The sequence below is a fragment of the Drosophila ananassae genome, chromosome 2R, assembly GCF_017639315.1.
Source record: "Drosophila ananassae strain 14024-0371.13 chromosome 2R, ASM1763931v2, whole genome shotgun sequence".
Classification (NCBI taxonomy): Eukaryota; Metazoa; Arthropoda; class Insecta; order Diptera; family Drosophilidae; genus Drosophila; species Drosophila ananassae.
The window spans coordinates 23,023,390-23,042,898 of NC_057928.1; the positions used below are offsets into that span (position 1 = coordinate 23,023,390).

At 44.4% G+C, this 19,509-nt stretch overlaps 2 protein-coding genes across 3 annotated transcripts; one reads left to right on the top strand and one right to left on the bottom strand.

Moving 5' to 3' along the window:
* The first annotated feature begins 475 nt into the window (after window positions 1-475).
* LOC6507266 (beta-1-syntrophin) lies at window positions 476-19,367 on the top strand. 2 transcript variants are annotated; one of them, XM_014909635.3, is made up of 8 exons: window positions 476-962; window positions 8,294-8,601; window positions 8,911-9,398; window positions 16,675-16,884; window positions 17,010-17,308; window positions 18,225-18,419; window positions 18,478-18,852; window positions 18,916-19,367. In XM_014909635.3, exons 2-8 carry the CDS (start codon window positions 8,360-8,362, stop codon window positions 18,997-18,999), a joined length of 1,893 nt encoding a protein of 630 aa, XP_014765121.1. In that variant the 5' UTR covers window positions 476-962; window positions 8,294-8,359; the 3' UTR covers window positions 19,000-19,367. The 2 variants fall into 2 exon arrangements, with proteins under 2 accessions (XP_014765121.1, XP_001956358.1); XM_001956322.4 differs by having other exon boundaries at window positions 17,010-17,302.
* On the bottom strand, window positions 11,680-12,664 carry LOC6507794 (zinc finger protein jing homolog). Its single transcript, XM_001956323.3, has one exon. The coding sequence runs from the start codon at window positions 12,594-12,596 to the stop codon at window positions 11,739-11,741; it is 858 nt and encodes a 285-aa protein (XP_001956359.1). The 5' UTR covers window positions 12,597-12,664; the 3' UTR covers window positions 11,680-11,738.
* Window positions 19,368-19,509: the final 142 nt, after the last annotated feature.

Genomic DNA, 19,509 nt, shown 5'->3' on the forward strand with positions numbered 1-19,509 from the left:
CCCCAAAATTTCAACAAAGAATATTGTTTATTAAATTAGGCGCTCTGTTTAAGCCATGTCTGATTCGTTTTTAATCGCTTGATCTGGTAGCATGTTTATAAACCTGGCTTTTATTGTTTGCTGATATGGCAACGCTATTACCTAGTCACAGTTTAGAATAAAAAAATCACGGCTTATAGTGTTAACAAAAAATAAAGCTTGATATAACCTGTGGTTAAATAAACTAAAAATGTAAAAAATATATATATATGTATATTGTTTTGAGTATTAGTAAGTAATATTTGAAATGGCTTAGTTTTCTATAACCGTCAACTTATCATGGCGCCATTTCCGCCATTGCTGTCCAGTGCTGTTAACGCCATCAGCTGGTGGAAGGCATACTTCAGCTGGTAATGCTGCATGCAACGCGCATGTACGAATCGGGTAAGGTGGATGGAGCAGCGAACTCGAACCCCAGCGAACCTGGCTCGATGGTATAAAACTCAGTTGAAAACAAATTGTATGGAACACAACGCAACACTTTCTAACGGTAACGGTTACGGGTCGGATGCGCGATTTTCCCAGACTATGGCCACCGTCGCCGCACCGCCGCCGCCGCACAAACAATAATAATGAAAAGCGCCAGACAAAAACCAAAAGCTAATTGGCCGCAAACCGCTAAGTGATTAATTAATTCCAACTGCCAAACGCGTAAATATTTGCATATCAATCGACTAAGTTATCCGGACTTAGGAGTAAAAATTAAATGAGAAACGAGCACTGCCCAGTAGTGTAATAAAATCAAAATAAATTGAAAGCAAAAAATCCTTAGTACACTTACACGGACATCCGCACGGACGAGTGTGTGTGTGTGAGTGTCTCTTTGTGTGTGTTGGTGTGTGCGCATGCGCCAGCTGGAGTTTCTGTGCATTAATTGCTTTCCTGCCAGCCATTTGAAGTTGCAATTGCGATACGATCGGACGGTAGGTGGTAACAAGTTTCGTTACGCTTTGATTTGGGCTTGGCTTTTATTTAATTCTTATATTTTTTATTGGTTTTTGTAGCTTTTGTGTGCCGGTCGTGGCTCTGGTTATTGTCAACGACGCTCATACACCCACCCACTACCAACACACACACAGACACGTCATATACCCATGCAGACGCCCCCACAGCCCCCGTTCAACCACCCGCACATTTACTACGCGCGCTTTGCCGCAAAAGCTCTTTCTCTGCGACGGCGTAAGCTTTTTCTTTCATTCAAGTCGCCGCTGCAGCCGCTTGCCGTTATTCTGCGTGAAAGTTAATTCCGTTTACTATCGGCATTCATCAACATCATCATTATCGCAGTCATCATCATCGGGGGCAGCCCGCCCGCCGTCCCCCGGGGCGACCGAAAACCACCTTCCTAGCCTCCCCCTTTCGGCCACCTTGCCCTTTTGCCGGCTTTTTGTTCAAAGCATTTAAGCAGTAATTGACATGCATTTTCCGATATGTGTTGACAGATAAACTACTCGCGCTCGTGCTCGCACTCTCATATTTCCCATTTTCTTTATTTTCTCGCTGCCTTTCCCTTTCGAAAAGGGAAGCGTGGGTGGGTTTTAGAGACTGGGTCGGCGAGGGGATTATTATTATGGTGGGGGTTAGGGGAGTGTCTGCCGCGAAGCCCAATTTTCATCATCTTGAGTGCGGCTTAAAATATTACCAAGGTACCGTGCCACTAGCGGGGGTGGCAACCGAAACCGAATCAATGGCTCGGATTTGGTCTTATGCATCAAATTAAATTCCAAATATACGTAAGTTTTAATGGAGGGCTTAGGACCTCAACTAAAACCCAAGCTACAGCGCTAAAATGTTAAACCAGCCATAACAATAAAGCCACAAAATGAAGCCTTAAAAACCACATAACCTCGTTATGTAAGGAATGCATCTTTCAAACACGTTTATGATTAGAACCCCGGGAATGCCATTTTCGGAGCACGTAAAGCCATAAAACCATTCAGAGTCTTATCTTTAAACAAGCTTTGTTAATTCACAGAGTATTTATTAAAAGTGCTATAATTAAAATCCCCATCTTCCCTATCCTTTTAGCAGATGGGAAGCTAAGTTTCACTCCCTTAGAAGATCACTTTTATATTCAGCGAATAAATTACGTTTGAGGAAAAGCGTAATCCGCTTTTTGGCTTAACATTTTTCGCCAGCTCGCCGGGAGAAGGATACCAAATTGCGCTAACTTAATCAGAGCGACGTGCAATTACTTGCATTAGAGCATTTCCACCTCGTCCTGCTGCGACTTCGTTACGGTCTCCTGGGCAGCTGCTTACCGCCACCTCCTTGGATCGGCTCTAGTTGCATTTGTGTCCCATCGTCCTACCTTTTGTCATTCATCGCGCCTTTCAACACCTCACCGAGAACTGAGAGGCAACGACAGCAGCAACGGCAACGTCGAGAAAATATCGCACTTAAATTGCACTTAATGAAGCTGCATCATCACATTTTGCATTTCATGCTAAAGAGCACTGAGAGAAAATATCTTAAAGTCTTCTTAACATGTATGTGGCATGAGTGCTAGTTCCCTTAATGGGGTTTCTTCCAGTGAAGTCTGTGAATAAGTAGGGGTACGAGTACTGAATCACTCCACTGCCATTTCTTCTCGTACGTGAGGAGATTCCTGACTCAGGAACAATGACCCAGCCACTTGCATTCAACAGACAAATGAGTGGAAATTATGCCAAGACACAGGCAATTAATAAGTAAAGAAAAGCTACGTAAGCCTCCCTCCCGTACTTCCGCCAACCATCCTGACTTTTGTCTCCGGCCACCTGCTGTTAGCCACCTTCGGTGATTACAGGCACTTCAGAGAAGGCATCTGACTCTTCACCCCATTTTCACTCCGGCTTACACCTCGAGCACCACCTCAATCCGATGGAACGTCTCATTTACATGCTTGCATCGAGGGCGTCGAGTGTTTGCCGCCGGCAATCCATAATAATCCCAGGTCGGTCTACAGGTCTGCACTGCTCGATGTCTTTCCATTTCCATCCACTGGCTGTCCATTGTCTCCGGGCCCTGAAACATAATTGGGTTTGGTCGGGAATCTTGATTCCATTTTAATGACGACTTTTAAGATTGATTGACTGAGATTTGAAAAAAAGATGATGGTTAGTCGTTAGATAAATTTGCATATTTTATTTAATTATAATGCTGATTCTCTCAAGCGAATATTGTCTATAATCTTTGATTTATATTCTTAAACTATTTAAAATTGTGGTTTAAAATCAAAACTAAACCTGATAACCCTTTAGTTAACCTTTGAGATGCCATTTTCACCCACATTTTCTTGCTAATAAGTCCTTTTCAAACACCTCCTTAAATATGTGAAACAGGACCCCCCGTATGAGTCAAATATTTTGGCCTGGTCACCGCAGAATATCAACTAATAAACATAAGAGAACACGCAAGTGGTCATGGGATTGAAATTGGTGGGCAACTGTGACCATACCACACTCCGTTGCACAAACAGGAATACATCAGCACATGCGTACACCCAAACACCCAAACACACACCTCACAGACAGACACAGACACAGACCCCCTCCTAACACACTCACACGACAATCAATATAAACGCATTTTCATAATTAATCAATGCTGAATAATTTGTCAGACAGAGCCAGTCAGGCAATGTTGTGACACGGGAAGGATGAGTAGGGTGTGTGGGGAGTGTGTGTGTGTGTGTTAATAAGCAAATCTCAGAGGTTTGTTTTGGCTTTTATCGGTGGCTGTGGCGGCTTTGTGGCAAACAGATAGATGAAATATCTATCCGAATCCCACACACTCGCTGTTGCTTTTTGCACACATGGATTGGCTGGGCGACGGCAAAAAGCCAAGCCAACTGTGAAAGCCGGATTTACATTAGCATCCCAATAAGCGATAGTAAATGACTAAAAATATTTGTGAACTTTACGGATATAAATAAGTGGCGGTATTCAACTAAAAAAAGAAAAGAGGTCACTACCATGAAAAAGTTGTGAATGAAAGGTTTAAGATTGGAACAGATATTCTAAAAATACTAGTTAATGAGAGGTACAGTGAGTGTAGTATAGTAGTTTAGTCGGAGTGTCTCTAAGTAACTGAAATATAATAATTTACCCTCCATCCACTGAGTACCAATCCCACCAATAACCTCATTAGGTAATTTGACTTTCTTCAAAGTTCTCGTATTACAAAAATACCATCATCGGCAGAGCAAAGACTCGGTTAACTAAATGACTAAAGCTTTTCCCAGACCAACTGTGCCACATTGTGTGCCACTTCCCTCTAATCTCCAGGCCTGCCACAACAGCATCCCCATCCAGAGTTCGAGTGGCTGCTGTTCTTTGTGTGTGGCATGCTTGGCATATTATGTGTATTTAAAGATCATTAGTGCGCAATTTATATGTAGATATTCCGGAATATATCGATTTCCACCAGTTGAGCGGGCTGAGAGGCCTTAATGCCAGCTCCAACGTGTGGCGACGGTGGCGGCGGCATTGAGAATGATTAAGAGGCTTCGATGCCATCAGCGGGCAGTGGGAGGTTGGGGCCATGGGCCATGGGCTGTGAGAGGTGGGAGGTGGTTGGGGTCGCAGGTCTTAAGGCGGTGTCAAGGCCAAGCGTCAAGACATGTGTTCCCCGGTGGGGTACTATACCTTAATCGAGGCTTAGCCGGATGTGAGGCCAAATGAGAAAAAAGAAACCAAAATGGCAGAAAAATGGAACGTTACTTAGGACGATGAATTGGCTGAAATAAAGTTAACGAGTCACGACAAAAAATCATGATTTTTATAAAATAATCCAATGCTACTTTTTAATTTTATCAATTGTGTTTTTTCTCCCCTCTCTCTGCTTGAAAAAACACAGCCATATCCTTTGACCTTTTTCAGTAAACGTTTGCTTATTTGCCCCGAAAGCCCCAAAGTATGCAATGAAAAATCGTTCGATTACCTTGCCACAATTTAAGCAAACATTTTTTACCTGGCCTTCACGTTCCACACACCCACTTCGCCCCACCGCACCGCACCGCCCCGCCATATATCGCTGTCAATTTTCCGATAACGATCAAGATTCCATTAAATGTATATGAGCGAGACTTTTCCGCCATCAACTGTCACAGAATTTTTGCATACATTTACATAAAAATGCAGAAGGTGTGCCCCGGTCCAGATAGAGCGCATTAAACGCAGGTCCCGGGCGGAAAAAGGCTTACAGATTAAATTAATGTTGCTGAGGGGAAAACAATATATGCGCCAGTTGTTGCCACACACTCGCTCTAATGAAGTAACATTCGCACACTCCCAGATACGCACGCACACTCACACAGATACACACATCCATACACAAGCATTGCGAAGCAAATAGCAAAAATTCCATGGTAGCTCTTGTGGAGGAAGCTGGGGAAAAAAAAAGAAGCAAGACCCAGCCATAAATATTTTTCGAAATAAATTCTCGTTTACAAATTATGATTTTATGACTTTTTGATGGCGCCGCCACAAAACCCACACTTACGCAATTCCGCAGGAACACTCACTCACACTCGCGCGCACACAGATACATATACGCAGGGTAATATATTTCCGCTCACATAGGAAAAGAGAAAAGCAATGGGACCGGGCGAGTGTAAAGCCGAAGACTCTGAGGCAAAACGCTTTACGTATTTATAGCGATTTCGCATTGGGTCCTCACACTCCACCGCTTTATACACACATCGATACAAAGGGAATCCTGCCACCCGAAAAGCCCACTTTATGCCAGAGTTTGCATTAAAAAAATTGCCTCAAAAAAACAAAGCGAACTCAAAAAAAAAATCGACAAAAAACCCAAGCGAACCTTAAAGCGGCGCCAAAAAAAGTTATTACACAAAAGCGCGAAAAAATTTTTGTCCGAGTTGAATGCAACTTCCATGTGGCAGTGTGTGTGTGTTGCAGCAGCTGCTGCCACTTCCCAGCATTTGTGTGCCATTTTTTGTCTGATTTTTGCGCTGCCTACTTTCGGGCGCATAATTTATGACCGCCCGGCATTAAATTAGCCAAAGCGCAGCATGAAAAAGCGGCGACAAGCTCCGTCCGACGTCCGGCGCTTATTAGGCCCCGTAGAATATTGCCAGGCCTGAGGACGGAGGCTGACAAGGGGGCGTGACACACATCCGTACAAATAGTTTCAATCTTTTTTGGCCAGAGACAACGGGCGGTTCCTAATATTTTGCATTCATTTGGAAGCAGTTTTCTCGTTTTTTGATTGCCGACATAAAGTAGATTTTGGTGATTCGATTGGAGAAGGGTCTCTATTTGCAGTTTATCAAACATTTATTTGGGCTTGGGTTTTTATAGATTTTCGGTTCATGCAAATAGGTTGAGCGCAATAGAGTATACAATTGGAACTTCCTACTGCATTTATTTGATTTATCCTTTTCGCAATAGAAATTGCAGAACAATGGCAAGATTTCTGGTAATTTATGCAATGCGAAATCAGAGCAACAAAAGTAGCAGAATAATTCGGGGTTTATTTATGGGATTTATTTTGTTTATTAACAGAAAAGTGACGGTTTTTTTTAAGTTTTTAGGCTCTTTAATCTGTAGTTATTTTTCTCAAAAAACCTCAACTAAGTTAAAGCAATGCATTTGTGTCTGAAAAATAAAATGTGTCAGACCATTCTCTCGCTCCGAAGGTCCAAAAGGAATCCATTCTTTGAACCCATTTCCTTAATGTATTTCTCAAACTTTCGCAGACTCACCAGGCGGCCCTCGTTTGTCACCCTTTCTTACCGAGTGTGTGTGTGTTTGTGTTTCGGGTTTGTTTGGTTGTGTTTACTTACAATTATGAGCGTGTTGATGACAACATTTGCCACCGTCTTCGTCCTTGGTCCTTCGTCGTTCGTCTTGCTACCCTGGTCGCTCGTCTCAAGCAGCCAGCCACACACTTGGAAAAGTTTTATATAAATTTTGTGCCAAGTCTTTGGAGGGTGCCTTGAGCTGCGGCATTGCAATAATAATTACAAATGTTGCACAATAAATTGCAGAGTAAACAGACTTGCTGACGTTGACATCGGCGCTGGCAGAGACTGCAGCTGAAGCAGAATCTGAATCAGAATCAGGAGCAGAATCAGGACCAGGACCAGGACCAGGAGCAAAAGCAGAAGCAGAGGCAAAATTACTTCCTGCTGAATCGTAGCGGAAATGTACATACAAATGGCACTCACACTGGCGCAATCACAATCCCAGAAACAGGATGTGTCTGACTGGAGCAGTCCTTTTCCGGCTGAGAGCGTGAGCACAAAATCGAATTCGATGTTCGCTCTAAACTGCAACTGGTGGAAGGGGGAGGAGGTCGGTGCTGTGGGGGACAGCGTCCTTGTGGCCTCCCTCCCCCAGACCAGACACCAGGCCATTTGGAGCAAACTCTGACAGGACTTGTGCTCCTCTTAGGAGAGTGGCAACTTGTCAAATAGAAAATCATAGAAAAAAGTCCCGCGGCGGCGACAAGATGCGTAATTGCACAGCTCCAAGCGGAGAACTGTTGCTCTGCCAAGGATGCCGAAAGGCTATGTTTGTGTATGTGTGTATGTGTGTGTGGAAGGATGTGGCCGGATATGGGAGGATGTGTGCCCCAAATGCCACGGCTTTTTGCATTCCACATTTCCATTCCCTCCAGTGGTGTTGCCACATTCTCGCGTCCCCTCCCGCGTCCTGTCCTAGAGAATGCAATAAATCCTGGACTGGCAAAACAATGACAAATGTTCTCGCTTCCGTTCTCCATATTTGTGTGTCTGTGACTCTGTGTGTTCTGGTGTGTGTGCTGGTGTGTCTATCTATGTTTTTGCTCAGTTGTCATCCGCATGCCGGACATTTAATTTGATATCCGCTTATTGCCAACAATTCCCTCCAACTTGTGCCAACTGCATGTCTAAATAGACTCAATTGGGTATCGTTTCTCGCCGGAATTTCGAATCGTTCGCAAACGATATGTGATGTTATCTTAATGGCTTAAAAGGATACGGCAAAACGTTTACACAGCCGCTGTCCAATTTATGCAAATGAACTGCAAAAAGTTTAATTACCGTTCGTATCTAAAACAATTAGTTCTACATGACTTAACATCCGTTGAGCTGTCATGTTGCTAAATGTTTTACAAATGTCTGCTAGAATTATAAATTGGGTTAGATTTTATTAATGTTCATGAATTTATAAGTGAAATTTATGTGTCGGTTTTTGTTATTAATTGGGAAGCAGAACTATTGCACAATATTGAATTCTAATATTTGTTAATTTTCTACTCACAGCCTGTATTGGCGGTTGCCATGTAGAGCCTCCACACCTCAGCCTGCAACCAAAGCCAGAGCGGAGTCATGGTGGAATCTTCGAGCCTGGGGCGGACCCCGCCGGCGGCCCAGCAGCCCATTCCGCAGCAGCACTCCCCCTCGCCCTCGGGGATGCGGTGCGGCAATATGGAGACGCGGGTGCGCGGTGCCTGGTACCGCGTCCTGGTAACCCTCGAAACGGACTTTCTGGCAGTCAGCCTGGATGAGTCCTGTGAGGCGTCTCAGCAAAGCAACGATGGACAATCGACTACTTTAAATGGAACTTTGGGGTGAGTTTTGAATTTTTAATTAAAATTGAAAAAGAACAAATATTGGTATATTGGTATATTCGTATACTTAATATTTTTATTTTTGCCTAAAAAACTATTTAATATGTATAACTTTGTTCTTTTTGATTTAAGAAATTTAGCACAAATTAGACTGTGGACCTTTTTTAAACAAAATGTAACAAAATCCCACCAAAAGAAATCAGTCTAAGCTGCGTATACTTAATATCACGTATACGCAAACTTTTGTATAAAGTTAATTAAGAGGTATTTTTATATATAATGTAATAAACATTTTTTAATATTTTTCAGGAGCAATCACAGTGGTGGAGGAGGTGGTGGCAATGCCGGCGGCGGTGGGTCTGGTGCCACCGGCCAGAATGGTGGTCTGCCCAACTCCGCCTCCCTGCAGGGCATGAGCGGTGTGCCCGACACCGAACTGGACGGATCGACGGTGGGCAACGACAACGGCGACCTCTGCCTGAACAACAACAATAATGCCGGCGACGGGGGCGGCATGGATATGTGCGACGTACCTGACCATGTGGCCAACCAGAAGCGGCATGTGCGCATCATCAAGTCGGACAACAACGGCTTGGGCATCTCGATCAAGGGCGGTCGCGAGAACCGCATGCCGATCCTGATTTCGAAGATATTCCGTGGGATGGCCGCCGATCAGGCAAAAGGATTGTATGTGGGCGACGCCATCCTGACGGTGAACGGCGAGGAGCTGCGTGACGCCACCCACGACGAGGCGGTGCGCGCCCTCAAGCGGTCTGGTCGTGTGGTGGATTTGGAAGGTGGGTACTCGTACATTTTGATACATTTGTTACCCCTTGGCCAGAATGTCAAATTGTTATTTGCCTAAAGCATTTTGCACACACGGCGAGAGTGCGGAGTGGGCTCTGAGGAGTGGTGTGTGTGGTGCCTGCTGCCAAAGGGAAGAGCTTAAAAAACGCGAGTCAAACTAACAAGTACTATGTGCAACATCGCGAGTTTTTGGGCACAGTGGGTGGAGTTATCGAAAGGGGTATTAAAAAATATATAGTTGATATATATCCCCTGATTGTAGTTCCAAATATTCTCCATAAATCCTAGATCCTAGTTTTCAAAATAATAAAGTGATCTGAACAAAGTTGTAATTGGTTGTTGCAAGTTCAACAAAATATAAGTGCATCTTAAATCTAAAATCTCCCTTTAGAAAGCATACATTTTTAACGTTTTTTATCCGCTACTTGTTTTTGTGATAAATTGTATCTTTGATTCCCACCCAACCGGGAGCATAAATGCGGAGATAATCTTTTACAAACTTGTTCATCCGTGATTAATTGACTGACAGTAGCAATCCTATATTATTTTTATTTTTTGCACTGTCGCTGTGCCATCCATCCCATGGTGGAGTAGCGAACTGGAAAGGCGGAACAGAGGGTTTTAGTGCAAATACATACGTGGGATTACTCAGCAAAACATGCGACTGCCAGTGGCAGTGGCAGTGGCAGTGCCGCTGATGCCACTATTGCCACTGTTGCAGCTGTGTTCTGTTATAAATCCCCACCAGCAGCAGCAGCAGCAGTCAACTTGCCCCGCACTCTACATATAGATGCCTCCTAGTTGTCCCCCCGTGCCAGCTATACCCCCCTCAGATATCCGCCAAGCAATGTTGACTGTTAGCTGTTGACTGCCGTTAGTTGCGCTGGTTTGTTGGCTGGTTGGTTGGTTGGTTGGCTGGCTGGTTGCTGGTTCGTTGCCTGGTTTGTTTGCCCCAGCTTGGCAATGAGTAATGAGAAAAGTTTTCTTTCCATTTGATCAAATGGCCCAAAAATACATAGTCTCTGGTTGTGGGTGGTGGCAAGTGGGAGGTGGAAAGTGGAGATGGGAGTTCAGAGTCCGGAGTCCGGAGTCCGGAGCTGGGAGTTGCTGGAGAGAGATGCTGGGGATACGCATTGCATACCCAACTGTCTGAGTGGCTGACAGGCAGAAGCTGAAAGACATAAATAAGCCAAGGGTTATAGGTGATGAAAACGGTCGGCTATAGATACAAAGGCAAAATAATTATCAAGTCTTCCCTGCAGTCTTCCATTGCAAACTGGAAAGTCATTTAAGAAAGTGAGTGAGTAGCCTTAATTGAAATTTTTGCCAAGCTCCAAGTTTTCCTCCAATCATTTATTTATTTTGATAAAAATTTGTTTCTCTCCTTTATTGATAAATCAATGGTAAATAGAAGCCTGGTTTTCAATAAATAATGATTTTGCAGTTTCTCGATAAAATGCAAAATATAAATCAAAAATGTAAGAGAAAGTTTTGGTTCTCTTTGGTTCAAAAATAATTAAGTTTCATGGACTGACTCTAAGGGGCCCATAACATACCGAATGCCTAATCATGCAAGCACTTCGAAATTATCATCTTAATTATAATCACAGACACACAGCCAGGACAATGACTAATCAAAAGTCCTTTCGAAAAGTTGGCGCATCATTTCCTGTTCATCTCCATTCCGTTTTTGTTCAGTTTTGTTTTGCTTCTTGGCTCGCCTGCTCGGCTGCTCGCAAAACACAATAAACAATAGTAAGCATCAATTAGGCGATGTATGGGTGGGATGTCCTTGCTCTCACCCACACACACACACACACGCACACGCAGAACAGACAATAGGTAACACACACACATGTGCATCGGGTGGGCGTGACCCAATCACAGGACAAACCATTTGGCATAAACAATGCAATGAACCGTGCACGACAATTTTGCTGAAACAACTTCCTCTGCGAATCGATGGGCTCTACAGGGCGCAAAGGATATAAGGAGGGGCATTGTCGATCAGGGACGAAAGGAGTGAAGAGGAGCACGGGCCATACTCTCCGACACAGCCAATTCCATTTCCTTGGCACACACATTTCCTGTGCACCAGCTGCTCCTGCAAAACAAACGCTTCAATTACTACGTTTATGCAAGGTATTAAAGTATTGGCCAAAAATCTGAAAAGGCCATGTATCCTGAAGTATCCTGGATATCCCCTTCCCAGTAGAGTGAAAAAAAGTAAGCTCCCATGTTATCAAGTAAGAGAGAAAAAATTTTAATTCGTCAGTTTAAAAGTTACGTATATTTGTCTTTTAAATTCGTTGCACAAATCCCAAGAATCCTTAGATCCTTCTGAGGCGCTCGCTCCTCATGGGCCGACGTGGCTGCTCCACGGCCAGAATAAGGCGACCGAACTGTGCTCCCCTGGCGCCCAAAGGCAGCAGGATGAGGCGTCCACTGGCCAGCTCGTTCGTCAGGGACTCTTCTACCAGTTCTACCTGCGACTCCTCCAGATCCAACTCGTTCTCCGGCTCACTGAGTTCGGGCACGCCGTAAGTGGCAGCTGGTGGTCCATAGGTTCCCGCTGGGGTCACAGCCTTAACCTCCGCCTCGGGTTGGGGGACTAGCTCCGGTTCTGGCTCAGACTCAAACTCTGTTTCCGCCTGGCCCAGGGCAGGGACATCAGCAACAGGCTGCTCACCGGCAGCAGCAACAGCACCATCGGCGGCGAAGTCCTCGACGGCCTCGAGGGTGGGTGGCTGAAAGTCACGGGCGGGGGCCTGGGCTACAACCTCCACGGTATCCGGCTCCAGGGGCTCTTGCTCGGGGGCTCCATAGGTGTTGGCGGGCGTGCGAAGGGCAACCTCCAAATCCGTCTCGGTCTCGGTCTCTGTTTCCGCTTCCGTTTCCGCTTCCTGCTGCTCGGTGGTGCTCAAGGGTTCCGTGTTCTCGATGGCCTCTACGGCACTGGGAGTGGTTGAGGTGGTGGTGGTGGTGCTCAGTGGTTCTGTCTCCAATTTGGGTTGAACTTCGCCGGGCAGATTAAATGGAATTCTTGGCCGGAAACCGGCAGCTGGATAGGGGGTCGAGGAGTACTCCACTTGGCGTTGGCTTTTTGCACGTCGCTGCGGCATGGCCGAAACGGTGGCAAAGATGGCCAAAAGGCCTAGGGCCAGGATCATGACGGATTGCCTCTGCATGTTGAGTGCTGGACGAGTGCTAACGGTTTGTGTTGCCGGCTGCTGTGGGTGCTGCACTATATATGCGAAAAATAAAAAATATATACATATATACCGTATATCGCCAGGCCGATTCTCCATCAGAATTCAGTAACGGTCGCAAGGTCGCCTTCGCCATTGGGTTATGATAACTCACTCGATCCCAGGCTCTTGTCAGTCATTGCAAATCAGTATCCGAGTCTGAATCGGACTCGGAATGGGAATGTGGATGGGACAACTGACAATATTTGCGCATTTAAAAGCGTATCGTGGCCCATCAAAGCAGCCATCAAGCTCAATGTTAATGTCGCTTTAATATCAACAACCCAGCCCGGCTCCGCCGTCTCCATCGCCGTCTTCTCCCGACAAACTCCAAGTTCCATCTCGGGCTTAGCCCTCCAAGACTCACGTCATCGATGACAACGTGCCTCGCATTTCCGAGAGCCTCGAAATCTCTGAGGCTCTGACTCGCATTTAATTTTCGGCCCCGCACATGTCCATGTCTCGGTGCCACGGGCTCGTGCTGATCCATTTCGCCGCCTTTTCTGGGCCAAAATATATTATTGGGAGCCAATTATAGCGGGTAAACTATTTTGATGGCATTTTAATAAAACCTCGAAGGGTCTCTACCCTTCCAGTAGCTTATGGTTACTGGGTTTTCTTGTTTATTTTTAATTTCATTAAAGTATAAAAGCCTGGAAATCTGGGTTGATGTTCCATTTTTTTCTTTAAGACTTGATAGAGAGTTTCAATTTCTAAGAAACTCTTTAAATCTTTAATCTAAAACCCATCTGTATCAATTCATCTTTCTATTCAAACTGCATCCATTAGCCAATTTACCCAACTGCTCAAGTTGGCCAAAACAAAATTTGCCTTCATTGCTGCTCGTTTTATTGTGGTGGAGTGATTTTCGGCTTTTCGGTTTGCGGTCGTTTTCATAATTTTCAACGGTGTGTTCATTAAATTAAAGTGGCCCAGATCTATAAGCACGCAAAGTGGCGCAAATGTAATCACAATTTCAAAAGCCTTTAGCCATGAATGGGCGACGACATGCTTAACAGCTCAGGACTGTGACTATCCTAGCCTCCTTCCCAGGACAGGCCTGCTGGCTGCGTGGCCTCCTAGCCGCCTGGCCTCTGCCGCTTTTATACTTTCTTCACTGAGCTCTTGATTCGAACTTCAATTTACAAGTTGGCTAAGTTGTTTGCCAAGCTCCGCTGGCCGCGCTGTGCGCTGGCACAACTTTTGGCCCAAAGTATTTGCACCCGGGCAGCCGTCTCATTGTAATTTAAATAAGCCAAGGGGATGAGATTTTCTAATGGCACAAGGGAGAGGGTGGTGGTGGTGCTGTGCAAAAGGGGAGTCCTGCAACTGGATTCCAACTCCGACTGCCAAATGTCAGCGACAGATTCCGGAGATGGCGATGAAGGCGACGACAGTTGGCTTTGCTCACCGCCCAGAAGTCCATTAGCAATGGTTTTTACAGCTTGGCACACATTTGCAGAGCCACCCACTGACCCACCCACTGGCATAGCCAACCCAATAGCACCACCCAAGTGGCTCCTACTTAACCGACCTGCCGCAGGAGCGGCCCACTTCCTCCCCAGGAGCGCGTGAGATTTTACTCGCAAAAGTTTTGCGCAAAGTTTGTTTTAACGCACGATTTGCCGAATTCCGAATGCCGCCTGCTGTTGATATCATATTCCGACTGGCCACGCCCCCTTTTTACAGCCAGCCTCCTTGATTTATGCTCCTGGCCTGGCCGAAAGCGCTTTGGGGGATTTTCAGGATTTCCTTTTGTCGACAAAGGTGTAAAAAAGTTTTTTTTTATTCGGTTTGGCTGTGAATTAAGTGGGGTAATGTGGGAAAAGCCAAAAGTGGGTTGGTAGGAGCCAGAATAAATGCGTTCTGTGTAATAATATTATCGTAAAGATGATCTTTAAAGGGAAGCCGGGAATTTAGATTTAATGAAACACTCTTTTAGCTTACATTTTTATATAAATTTTTATATTAAAAACCTAAATTGTAGTATTATTATTTATTTGCTGCTATAAACCAATATTTCAGAGGATTATTAGGTATTTAATTTGTAAATTTTAATTTAAAAACCAAACAAAACTGCTGACCACATAAGCCATAAATTATGAAGCAAACACTTTCAGAGCCATACAAGTTTTATTCTCGTAAATGTGGAAAACAAATTTTGCAGAGCCTTAAAGCTCTAGAGCTGTTCAGCTCCATTTACTTAACCCACATGCTGTAAGGACTAAGCAAATCCTTCAGTTTAATCTTCAGACGAATGCCCTGTAATGCCATATTTATTTGAGAAATGTAAGCGCAAAATATTCATACTACAGCATACAGCAGCTAACAATTGTGGCCTGTGGTAGTTTTTTGCCAACTTTTCCATAACTTGTTTATTTTGTCCAGAATTGTTTTTTAGCTCACAAACAAACACACATGGAGCAACTTTATTTACACTTAAATGCAAAAATTTGCACAACTTATTACAGTTGTTATTGTTGTTTTCGTAGTGGCATCTAAACTTTTAGCGTTTCTCGTCGCTCGTTACTAGTTTGTCGTTTTTTCGGTTTCTGTTTGCTTTCTCCATGCAGTCCACTCCGCTCCAAAATCTACGCCAGCCACGCCCACGCCCCTCTTCGCAGGAGCCTTCTCGCAGGCTTCATCAGATTTTGCCAGCGCCTGGCGCTATGCAACAATTTTTTATTGCCCCGTTTGTTTGGCCGCTTGTTTTTCGTCGTCGTCGTCGTCGTCGGTTGCATATTTGTGAAATGCAAATGTTTGCAAAACTCCAAGGAGGAGGATGCGAGCGGTACATAGAATACAGTAGAGTGGAGTGCCCGTTGAAGTTGGAGTGGCGGCACTGATGGCGGCATTCTCCTAACCCTTTAGTGCCCGCAAATGCCAAGCAATTAGCAAGTGAGTGGGTGGATGGGCAGGAACTGGCCAGAATCTCAGCATATCGCATTGCCCATCCGCCGTGTGGCCGTCTGCTCTAATTAGTTGTGCTAAACACACGAATTGAGTTGAACAAACCGCCGCCAACCGTCAGCCGATGGCATTAAGTGTGAAAATTGAATTTCCAAATCACTCGAACGGCAAACGATGTCGCCAGCAACAACAACCAGCAACAACAACAATAATAATAACAAGAGAAGCAACAACAATAACATCAACAGCAACAGCAAACGGAAATTGTGCAAATTTTGTGGGCGGAATTCTAAGTGTGGCAAGTGGCATGGCTGGGTTTTGGTTTGGGGCTCTGAGGCTTGCCAGTTAGATATGCGACTACGAGTGAGATGGGGTTAACCTCAGATCTCACCTGGCTCCCCGTCCCTGGCAGCTCCCCCTCATACCTTTGGCGAAAGGAAGGCACCTGGCATCGGCTTCAGCATTTGCATAGAAGTTGTACAGTGGAAAGTGGCATATCACAGAAATTATACTACTTTTTGTCTAAACTGTTAGGAAATTATATTATTTATAGACTAACTTTATGCTTTTGCTTCATTTAAGATAACTAGCACTTATTAGAGTGAGTCAAAAAGTTGCATAAATAAAATATTATGCTCTAGAGGTTTTTTTTCCAAAAACATCCTAAAAATACATGATCTAAAGGTTTTTAAAGCTAAGCATAACTATTGGAAAATGATTAAATTTATTATTTACTAAAAAATTCCCACTGTGCCAAAGAGTTGGCCGCTAGACGGGGTTCTTTGGGTGTGCAAATCGAATAAAAATGGAGCGGAAACTCTAATGAATTTATGCCGCAGCGTTTGCCAAGACTTCTGTGGCAACGACGACAGAACTACTGGTATCCGCATCCGGTATAACGACGAGGACTCTAACTCTGACTGATTAAATTTTGTGTGTGTGTGCCACATACATATATTTAGGAGTATGCATGTGAGAGTGTTGCACTGATGACACCACACATCCTGTCCTGCAGCATCGCTGCATCCTGCATATTCATGTGATACCGTTTGATTTGCATCGATGTTTATATCCCTTTGGTGGGCTCCTCTGTTTGTGTATTTTGCAGTTAAATTCCTCCGCGAAGTGACGCCCTACTTCCGGAAGGCAAGCATCATCTCCGAAGTGGGATGGGAGCTCCAGCGCGCTTTCCTCTGTCCCCTGGGACCGGGCGTTCCCACCTCTCCGCCGGCACCAAAAACGACACCTCGGGCGGATACACGATACATTCCCCTGCAGCTGACGCATTTGGCCAGGAATCTCAAATACATCGATCCGGGTAAGTTGGCAATTTCAAATAGTAATAAATAACTGATAATTGGATATCCCTTTAAAGTCAAGCCATATCATTTTAATTGGATATTATTTAATTTAAATTTTTTAATTTTCTACTCTATTTTTTAGAAAACCGCTGTTTCGAATTGCACTCACCGGACGGAGTGCATTCCTGCATCCTGCGAGCTGCAGACTCGGCGGAGGCCCTTGTCTGGTTCAACGCCCTCCACTCGGCTATGGGCAACAGCACTCAGCGAGCCCTAGCAGAAGCCAATCGAGCGCTGACCAATCTCATTGGCGAACTGAAGCACATTGGCTGGCTGAGCAAGCGGATGAACGGCGGCGGTAGCTCCGGTAGCGCTGGCGGCGGTGCAGCTAGTGGGGGCAGTGGCACTTCCAACAGTGGCGTGGCTGGCGAGCTGGTAAGTGTAAGTTGACCCCAAATCCCAAGTATATTTATTAATTCAATAATTTTTAAATAAAGAATGGATCAAGATTCATTCCATGCATTCTACAAAGTTTGTGAAAGGGTCTCGAAAATTTTACAAAAAATCAAAAAAAAAACTAAGTTGTTAGATTTTGATGCAGATTTGTGGAGAATCGATATATGAATCGTTTAAGGTATTCCGCTTAAGAATCGGATGAGTATTGCCGAAGATATGACCATCGCTGGGGGCCATATAGTGGCTCCATGCGTTTTTCTCGATTTTTTAAGGGGACCCTCCCGGAAAAATGACAAAAAATGTTAAAAAAATTCAGTTGTTAGATTTTGATGCAGATTTGTGGAGAATCGATATACGAATCGTTTAAGGTATTCCGCTTAAGAATCGGATGAGTATTGCCGAAGATATGACCATCGCTGGGGGCCATATAGTGGCTCCATGCGTTTTTCTCGATTTTTTAAGGGGACCCTCCTGAAAAGTGGCAAAAAATGTTTAAAAAATTAAGTTGTTAGATTTTGATGCAGATTTGTGGAGAATCGATATACGAATCGTTTAAGGTATTCCGCTTAAGAATCGGATGAGTATTGCCGAAGATATGACCATCGCTGGGGGCCATATAGTGGCTCCATACGTTTTTCTCGATTTTTGAAGGGGACCCTCCTGAAAAGTGGCAAAAAATGTTTAAAAAATTAAGTTGTTAGATTTTGATGCAGATTTGTGGAGAATCAAAATACGAATCGCTTAAGGTATTCCGCATAAGAATAGTATTAGTACTGCCGAAGAAATATCGTTCGTTGGGTGACATATACTATGCTTTTTTGAATGAAAAGACTCTATGAAGTAATAAAGTAAAGGTTAAAACAACGACTAGCAATGTAATTTTTTAACTTTTTTTTTACAGCCCAGCGGCCGTTCTAGTTCGGAGAGCTCCGATGAAAGCGACAAGTGGCTGCCGATTTTCGTGGCAGTGACGGAACGAGAGTTCCGAATATACGAGAGTGCTCCCTGGTCCGTGGAGGCCTGGAGTCGTCCCCTGGAGATCTACGCTCTGGCCACGACACGTCTGGCTGGAGCTGGGAACAACTCCTCGCTAAATGTAAGTTAAAGCTGACTTTAAGCAAAACGTAAATATAAGAAAACTGTATCCTTTGTAGGGCCAGCAGACAACGGTGTTCTGTGTGCGGTGCGGCACCGCCCGTGGTGTCCTGGTCTACTGGCTGCGTTCGGAGACGCATCGGGATATGGCCTCCTGGGCCAGGGCTCTGGTCCAGGGCTCCCACCAGGCGGTCAACTACCAGAGGGAGTTCTCGTTCCGCTGCCTGTACCAGGGTCGGCAGTGTCAATTGGTTGTGCACATAAATCGTGGCTTCTTTCTGTACGATTGCGGGGGATTCGCGCCAACAACTCCAACGGCGGCAGCGACCACCAACAAGACGCAGCTCTGGCAGTTTGCCTTCGACAAGCTGAAGGGATCGGCGGATGATGGCAACAGGATGCTATACCTCGACTTTGGCGAAGATGGCGAGATTGTAAGTTTCTTGAACAATAAGTTTACCTCTGAAGCTATACATTTTATTGCATTTTCTTTCCAGGAACTGGACATGGAGTGCTGTCCCAAGCCGGTGGTCTTTGTTGTCCACAACTGTCTGTCGGCCAAGGTGCATAACATTGCCTAGAAGGAGGTGCAGTTGAATGGGACTAGCTGCTAATTGTTGATGTTTTGGGTGTAACAGATGTATTGATATTATTTATTGTTTAATCATTATTCGAGATTTGTTATTGTCAGCCCCGAAAAGGGACTAACATTTAAATATTTCCCTAGAGTAATATTCTTTTTTAATGTATTTCTATAAGCGCAATACTCTGTTAACTCTGTCAATTAAATAAGATAACTTTGAAGCAATGATTAAACCCATTTCACATTTGGTTCGCTTCACGTTAAACTTGAATTTCTTGAACAGCCGAAAAGCAGGCCATTAAATGTTTTTCATTAAAAGAATTACTTTAAATTATGCCTAAAATAGTAACATTTATAGACATCAGAGAACTGCAACGAGTATGATTGAGTATGATAAAATCATCTTTAACAAAAACAGATCAAATCAAATCACATCATATGTCACAACATTTCAAATCGATTCAAGTACAAGTCAACTTTAAATCAGTTGATGTGATTTGTATCGTAT

What these genes read in the sequence shown, in the direction of transcription:
- LOC6507794 (XM_001956323.3), bottom strand. Translation starts at nt 12,596, where the DNA reads ATGCAGAGGCAATCCGTCATGATCCTGGCCCTAGGCCTTTTGGCCATC.
- LOC6507266 (XM_014909635.3), top strand. Translation starts at nt 8,360, where the DNA reads ATGGTGGAATCTTCGAGCCTGGGGCGGACCCCGCCGGCGGCCCAGCAG. An exon ending in TCTCAAATACATCGATCCGG is followed by an intron (nt 16,885 to 17,009) that starts GTAAGTTGGCAA and finishes TCTATTTTTTAG; the next exon opens with AAAACCGCTGTTTCGAATTG. An exon ending in TGGCTGGCGAGCTGGTAAGT is followed by an intron (nt 17,309 to 18,224) that starts GTAAGTTGACCC and finishes TTTTTTTTACAG; the next exon opens with CCCAGCGGCCGTTCTAGTTC.